The 8196-nt window shown below is 41.8% G+C and overlaps 1 protein-coding gene across 1 annotated transcript in view; it reads right to left on the bottom strand.

The window, feature by feature from the left end:
- The window catches only part of PPP1R14D (protein phosphatase 1, regulatory (inhibitor) subunit 14D), a 21359-nt gene extending 13559 nt beyond the window's left edge, over positions 1-7800 (bottom strand). The window contains exon 1 of the mRNA XM_006831761.1: positions 7546-7800. Within this exon, the coding sequence (XP_006831824.1) occupies positions 7546-7800 (255 nt within the window). The remainder of the gene's footprint in view (positions 1-7545) is intronic.
- Between the last annotated feature and the right edge of the window lie 396 nt (positions 7801-8196).

The raw sequence follows: 8196 nt of genomic DNA, 5'->3' as shown, positions 1-8196 counted from the left end.
TTCACTCTAGTCCTCTGTGGCTATGTCATTGACTCTGGGCAGAAGATCATGATGTAATTTTTCAAAGTACAAGAGACAAAGTCTAAGAGGCATTCTGGCTATACTTCAAAGACAGATTTATTTGTTCTTCTAGCAGTCCACAGTACTTTCAATATTCTTTGCCAACACCATAATTTAAATGCATCAGTTCTTCTCTGGTCTTCCTTATTCTTTATACAGTTTTCACAAGCATAAGAGGTGATTAAAAATGTCATGGCTGAGTGTCATGGAAGTTATAGGAGGAAATGTTTCCAGACTCTGGGGTGCTCAGTAGTTCCCTGCTGATGTGTCCATTAGGTTTAGCCCTCAAAGAAGCCTTGACAAGAGTTCTCAATAGAATGGTGGGAATAGAAGTCAGATTTCAGTAGTTTGAGGGGTGATAAGAAAGAAACAAGTATAGGCAGAGTATAATGAATCTTTTATGGAATCTGGGGTAATGAAGACAAGAAATAAGGTATGATAACTAGAAGGTTGAAGAGGACACTGGGGTCATTCGCCAGCCTGCACCACACCCAGCTTCGCAATACTGCTATTTCTCTCAGAATCGGGATGCTCCTGGGTGCCTTGCCTCATTTTCCATAGCTATTAAACATAGGTTGTCAAATTTCCTATAAGTACTGGACTGCTAACCACAAGGTTGGAGGTTCAAACCCAGCAGCCACTTCTTAGAAACTCTATATAGGGTCACTATGAGTTGAAATTGACTCAACGACACTTAACAACAATAACAACAGGGACCACTACTTGTCTGTCGGTTTGTTGTACAGTGGTGGCTTGCATGTTGCTGTGATGTTGGAAGCTATCTCAAATACTAAGACATATTCAAAATACTACTGTATTAAAAATACCAGTAGTATTTTAAATACCAGCAGGGTCACCCATAATGAACAGGTTTCAGCAGAGTTTCCAGACTAAGACAGACTAGAAAGAAGGATCTTACAATCTACTTTTAAGAAAATTGGCCAGTGATAACCTTATGAAGAGCAGTAGAATATTGACTGATATAGTGCCAAAAGATGAACTCCTCAGATTGGAAGGCACTTAAAATATGACTGGAGAAGTATTACCTCCTCAAAGTAGAGTCGACCATTCACCAAATTCATAACAAAAAGTTAAAAGAAATTAGTCTACCTTAATGATGTTGGTGGAGTAAAAGTTTTCGGGCCTTCATTTTTTGATATCGCATAACTCAAAATGAGTTTCAAGCATCTATTAACATGAAGTATTAAACTGGAAAATTGGAAGCTGTCAAAAATGAAATGGAATGTAAAAAGATTGATATTCTAGACATTGGTGAGCTGAAATGGACTGGTATTGTCCATTTTGAATCTGACAATCATATAGTACACTATGTGATGGGAGTGATAGATTGAAGAGGAATGGTATTGCATGCCTCTCAAAAAGAACATCTTAAGATATAGCCTATCCCTGGTGTGACTCTGTCCTGCGCAGCTGTTTCAGTAACAGTAGATGTTTGTCTCCATCTTCCTTCTCTTCTAGCTAAGTGCTAACTACTACTCCTTGGAAGATTCATGGACACAAGTCCCCTAAGGCCCCCAAACTATCATTTCAGCTATGGACTAAAGGTCAACAAAGATTATCATTTTAAGGAGGACAGTGATGAAAATGAGAACCAGTTAGCTTTAAGAATAATGAATTTAGGGGCTAGTGCAAAGAACAAATTAACTGCATATTGGTGAAGCAGTAACAGTAAGTCGTCAAGGTTGACTAATGAAAGTAACACTGGCAACTTTAAAAATGTTTGTATAGCTAAGGTTTCCCGTGGGGGTGGTCTTAGGGTTGAATTATGACTCATGTCTGTGCATGTTAGTGGACAACACTTAGTAGCTATACAGGAAGCTGCAGAGCCAGATGATGAAGAGGAGGCCGTGAAACTGTTAACTATACTGAGAAAGCGATTTGTCCCTACAAGTGGCAACAGAAAAAAGTAAGACTTGCTTTTGCTGCTGAAGATAATGAAACTGAAGAAAAAACCTCCATTGAAGAAATCTATATGGGATGTTGGTGTTATTATTAAATGCCATCAAGTCGGTTCTGATTCATAGCGACCCTGTAAGGGATATTCCAGCCAAAAATGCACAAAAACAAGCAATGAAGAATGGAAAAGACTCAAATCCATCAACACCAAAATCAAAAGGTCAAGAATCCTTCAAAGAACAGGAAAAAACATGAAAAACATTGAAAGAGCCTAGTTCTGTACAAGACATTAAAGCAAAAATACAAGTGAGTATAGAAAAAGCACAGTGAACAGCCCTGGACACTACTGGTAAATTAAGTGCAAAAATGGGGAGAGGAAAACGAGAGACAAATACAGTCCATACTGAGTATCATAAAAAATTCAGACTAAAGCCTATTTTAATCTCAATCCCCTTTCCTTGCCACCCACCTTTAGGTATCAAGTCTTGATTTCCTAAAGTACTTTGTTTTGACTGCTGTGATTCAGTGAACTGTAATCTGCTTTCTATTACTCTGTTATTAAGGTGCATTTATCTTGCCCTTATGACCATGTTTTATAAACTTTGTACCTCCCTAGCTGTTCAATAAATATTTGAATTAAAAAAAAAAATCTATCTCAAAGTACAATGCTGTCATTGATAGGATAATATCCATATGCCTACTAATTAAATCTGAATGACTATTATTCAAATGTACTCACCAACTAATAATGCCACAGGACTGGGAACCACAGGTCCTTGGATCAAGCCTACTGGCTTCTCCATGGGAGAAAGATAAGGCTTTCTGACCCTGTAAAGATTACAGCCTTGGAAACCATACACAGGATTGCTATGAGTTAGAACTGACTGGACAGTACTTAACAACGACTAATGCCAAAGGTGAAGAAATTGAAGATTTTTACCAACTTCTGTAATCTGGAATTGATCAAGCATATACTCAAGATGCACTGATAATTGTCTTAGTTATCTAATGCTGCGCTCATAGAAATATCACAGATAGATGGCTTTAACAGCCAGAAATTTCCTCTCTCACAGTTTAGGAGGCAGGTCCAAATTCAGAGGTCCAGCTTTAGGGGAAGGCTTTCTCTTTGTCTGTTCTGGGAAACGTCCTCGTCTCCTTTCAGTATTTGTAGGCCTGGTATTTCATGGAGATTTTCATACATGTTTGCATCAATCTTTCCCTGGATCTAGGAGCTTCACGGTGCAGGGACCCCAGATCAAAAGGAGGCACTCCATTCCTGGCTTTTCCATCTTGGTGACAGTAGGTCCCTCCTCCTCTCCTCTTGTCTCTCTCCTTTTATATCCCAAAAGAGATTGACTCAGTACAACCTAGTCCTGTAGATTGAACCTGTCCTCAATAACATCATAAAAGTGAGAATTTACAACACACAGGATAATTACATCAGATCAAGCTGATCACATCATGGGGGTGATAACTACATCTTAACTGCTAAACCACTGAGAATCCTGGCCCAGCCAAATGGAGATAAAACCTTAACTATCACAATAATTATTGGTGACTGTTAGAAATAAAGAAGGATTGGTAGTTGGGAAATATGACCTTGGTGATAGAAACAATGCTGGAAATCACATGATAGAATTTTGCAAGACATATTCATAGCAAGTATCTTTTGTCAACAACATAAAGGACATATTGCAATAAGCAAATCTGCTGCAAAAGACCTCTTTAAAAGTATTAAAGGGAAAAGATGCCAGTTTGAGGACTAAGGTGCACCTGACAAGTCATGGTATTTTCAATAGGCACATATGCATGTGGAAGTTGGACAATGAATAAGGAAGACTATAGAAGAATTGTTGCAATTGAATTATGGTGTTGGAGAAGAATATTAAAAGTACCATGGACTAACAGAAGATAAACACATCTGTGTTGAAAGAAGTACAGCCAGAATGCTCCTTAGAAGCCAGGATGGTGAGACTTTGTCTCTCATACTTTGGAAATATTATCAGGAGGAACCAGTCCCTGGAGATAATATCCATATTATCTTGCTAAAGTGGAGGGTCAGCAAAAGATAAGAAGAACCCCAATGAGATGGATTGGTACAGTGGCAGCAGCGATGGAATCAAGTGCAATGATAGTAAAGATGGCACAGAACCAGGCAGTGTTTCGTACTGTTGTATGTAGTGTCTCTATGAGTCTTCAAGTTCATCATCACTGGCTTTAGTGGTTGGTGTATAAATTTGGATAATGGTTGCATTAACTGGTCTTTTTGGTATTGTTGTTGTTAAATGCTGTTGAATCTATTCCAACTCATAGTGACCCTGCATACCATTTCCCAGGAGTGGCTGATAGGTTTGAACCACCAACCTTGTGGTTAGCAGTCCAGTGCTTATCCTACAGCACCATACCAGGTCTTCCTTGTAGGCTTATGGATATTGCACTATCACAGACAGCACTGTTTAATTTGTCATTCCAGGCATAGTAAACCATGTGATTGTCTGATTCAAAATGTTCAATACCAGTCCATTTTAGCTCACTAATACCTAAGATATCTATCTCTATGAGTTCCATTTAATTTTTGACAACTTGCAATTTTTCCTAGATTCATACTTTATACATCCCACTTTAATAGATATTTTCAACGGTTTCTTCTCATTTTCAGTTGTGCCCCATCAGCAAATGAAGGTCCCCAAAACTCCATCCACATAATTATGGTCAGCTCAACTGTGAGAAGGCAACTCTTCCCCAGTTGTATTATGAGTGCTTTCCAACTTTAGGGCTCATCTTCCGGCACTATATCTGACAATGTTCTGCTGCTATTAATAATTAATGTTTTCAGTGGCTAACCAGAAGTGGTCTGCCTTAATCTGGAAGCTTCACTGAAACCTTTCCATCATGGGTAACCTGCTGATATTTAAAATACTGGTGACATCGCTTCTAGCATCATAGCAACATTCAAGTCACCACGGTACAACAAACTGACAGATGAGTGGTGGACAACAACAACGAGGAATATTATTGAGCAAGGATCTCCTTAAAATGAGAGATTCTTCAGTGTTTAAATCCCTGCTTAGAAGTCAAATCCACATTCCATCTCTGAACAACAGGAGCTATAAATTCTAACTCTGTGTGTATTTTCCAGACTTGTTCCTCTGAGAATCCCAAACCAGGGAGAAAAAGGTACGGCTATCCAACAAGAAACAAGTGGGTCCCACTAAACTAAATTTAGCAAGAAGAAGGAAGCCCTTTAGGGTCGTTCTCAATGGTGCCAGACAAGGTGGGCAAGTGGGACAGAGCACTGGTGGGTAGGGAAGGGCTCTCTGAGCTAGAACCCAAATGGGATAAGGCAGAAAACTGTGTTACATTGTCCTGTGTCCAAGATGACCAACTACCTGGTATTTCCCCAGGTGCTCAATAGCTTCCTGGTAAAAAGAGCAGGGATTGGGAGAGGAACTGCCACCTGGCACCTTTGGACAATTGCCATGGCAACCATAGGCCAGGCCTTATATTCCAGTCATTGCCTGGGAGTGGTCCTCCCACGTGTCCTGTTTTCCAATGTTATGGACTAATTACTGGACAGTTTTCCTCCCTACTTTAATCTTGCAAAACAAGCTTCTCTGCCTGGTGCCTGAAAACGTTTTCCCTGAGGTATTTGAAATACGAGATTTGTCACACAAGTGAACAAGAATTTGAAATTGAAACCAATTCTGTGAAGAAAGAAAAGCGGTTGGACATAGTAAAGGACAGTGTGCAAGGTCAGAGCAGACACAGGTTGAGAAAACATGCTCTTCTGACCCCAGCTCCCAGGCATCTCCACATCCTGCATGAGTCGGCTCAGGATGCTGTCTGGAACATGGTCAATACTCAACACCTGGGCCAAATGAATACATGGGCCAAGTGAGCTTCTCAGGATAGATTGTGCTACATCTTTCACTACATTCACCCCCAACAACAGACCCACTGGCACAGCCCTTACTCACAAGAATCACAGGTCCACAAAGAAAATAGATGACTTGAATCAAGATGGCGGAGAAATAAGACCAAGTATTGTGGACAAGACGTCTCCTGGTTTCCGAGGAGTAGCTAGTGAGCCTGCACTGCCAACCTTGTGGGTCAAGCCAACCTTACAGTCCAGCACATTAACCCACAACAAGGCTAGGTTGTTGTTGTTGTTAAGTGCCATTAAGTAGATCCCGACCCATAGCGACCCTGTATAGGGTTTCTGAGGAGTAGCTGGTGAGCTTGAACCACCGACCTTGCAGCTCGAAAGGCTTTGCAGTCTGGCGGATTAACCAGTGGTTACGAATCGAGCTGCTAACCTCAGGGTCAGCAGTTCCAAACTACCAGCTGTTCCGTGGGAGAAAGATGAGGCTTTCTGCTCCCGTAAAGATTTACAGCCTCAGAAATCCAGTACAGGGTCGCTATGAGTTGGAACCGACTCCACGGCACACAACAACAAGGCTAGGTTAGGTCCTGGTAATCGAGCACTCACCTTTGGTTACTTTGGGTCCCTGGGTGATGCAAATGGTTTGCACTTCATTACTAACTGCAACTTTGGCAGTTTGAACCCACCCACACAGCATCACCATGTAAGAAAGGCCTGGCAATATAATTCTGTTAAGATTATAGTCAAGAAAACCCTGTGGGGGTTCAGTTTTGCTCTGTAGCACATGGGAACATCATGAGTCGGAACTGGCTCAACAGCAATGGGTTTAGCTTGTTGGTTACTCTAACAGTATACTCTAACAGTAACCCAGCACTATTCTTTCTGAGATGATGGGAACGTTCTATATCTGTGCTGACAGTACAGTGGCTACTAGCTGTATGGGGCTACTGAGCGCTTGAAATATGGCTAGTGTGACTGAGAAACTGAATGTTTCATTTTATTTCATTTTCATTAACAAATTGTTGCATGTGGCTGGTAGCTATCAAATTAGACAGCATAGTTCTAGACATGTATGTGTTGAGGTTGAAAGTAAATAAAAGGATAAAATAAAGAAAAATAGCCTGATTGGCGTATGTTTTGCTATGTGCATTTTTGACAAGTACAAATTAAAGAAACGAAAATTAGCTTGACCTTTTATACTTTTCAAAGCAATTTTCCTTATACTGGTATGGCTCTGTAGGATCAGCACTGGACTGCTAACCATAAGGTTGGTGATTCAAATCCACCAGCCACTGTTTATAAACCCTATACAGGGCCATAGTACCAACAACAATAACATCTCATTTAAGCCACAAAAAGCTCTATTAGAGAGCCATGACAGACATTGGTATTCCATTTTATAGATTAGGAAACTAAGTCTCCATGAGGTTAAAAGGCCTGCTCCAGATCAAAAATGAGAGTTAAAGACTGAGCCAGAATAAGAAGGAAGCAGATTTCTAGGCTCCAAACCCATGCTTCCTTCTTCTGCCTATTAGGAAAAGTTTTATCACCATGGGAACATCTTGTATAAGCCCTCCAGTTCTTCTGGGGTTCTCTGTGCAGGTGGGCCCCAGTCTCCTAACTTCTCCCATTCTCCTCTCTCCATCACCTGCAACGCCCCCCACCCCCCAGCCCCTGCTATTCACCTGGTAGAGTTCATGAACCTGTGCATCCACCCACTGTTCCATCTCCAGCCAGCGCTGGAGCTGCCCTCGGTCATACTTCACTGTCAGGCGGCTTGGTCTCCGGGACCTGGGCACTTTGGAGGGGTCCGGATGCGACTTTAACTCTGAGTCTGTGGATGATAGTCTCCTCCTCCCAGGAGCCCACTGGACCTTCTTCCTTGGGTTCTCCCTCTCCGGGTTGGGAGAAGTGCAGGAAGCAGGACTTGAAGAGAGCATGGAAGGGTTGGCCTGAGCAAGAAGCTGGGAAAAATGACCAGTCAGGGCAAGAGCACAGAGGGAAGTGAGGAGGTACAGAATACAGAGAGGTCTTCAGGGAAGAAAGAGGGAGGGGCAGGGCGGGGCAGAGGTCAAAGATCAACAGGTCTTTGTGCTGGGAATGCCAGTTTCCGGACCTCCTTGCTGCCAGTGAGTGGCACTCCAGAACCTTACCAGAAACTTTCCTTTCTGCAACTACTGGAACCCAAAGCAACATAAACTGCAAATGAACAAAGGTCAAGAGGGTGCCATGACCTGGGAGGAGAAAGGAGTCCTGAGTCCTGAAGGTTGCAGGGCTCTAATTGGTGTTCTATGACTAGTACTGGATCAGGACCTGAGTCACATTCACCTGGAGAT

The sequence above is a fragment of the Chrysochloris asiatica genome, unplaced genomic scaffold, assembly GCF_000296735.1.
Source record: "Chrysochloris asiatica unplaced genomic scaffold, ChrAsi1.0 scaffold00004, whole genome shotgun sequence".
Lineage (NCBI taxonomy): Eukaryota > Metazoa > Chordata > Mammalia > Afrosoricida > Chrysochloridae > Chrysochloris > Chrysochloris asiatica.
Note: the sequence above shows the minus strand (reverse complement) of the source record. Positions and strands in the feature narration are given on the sequence as shown.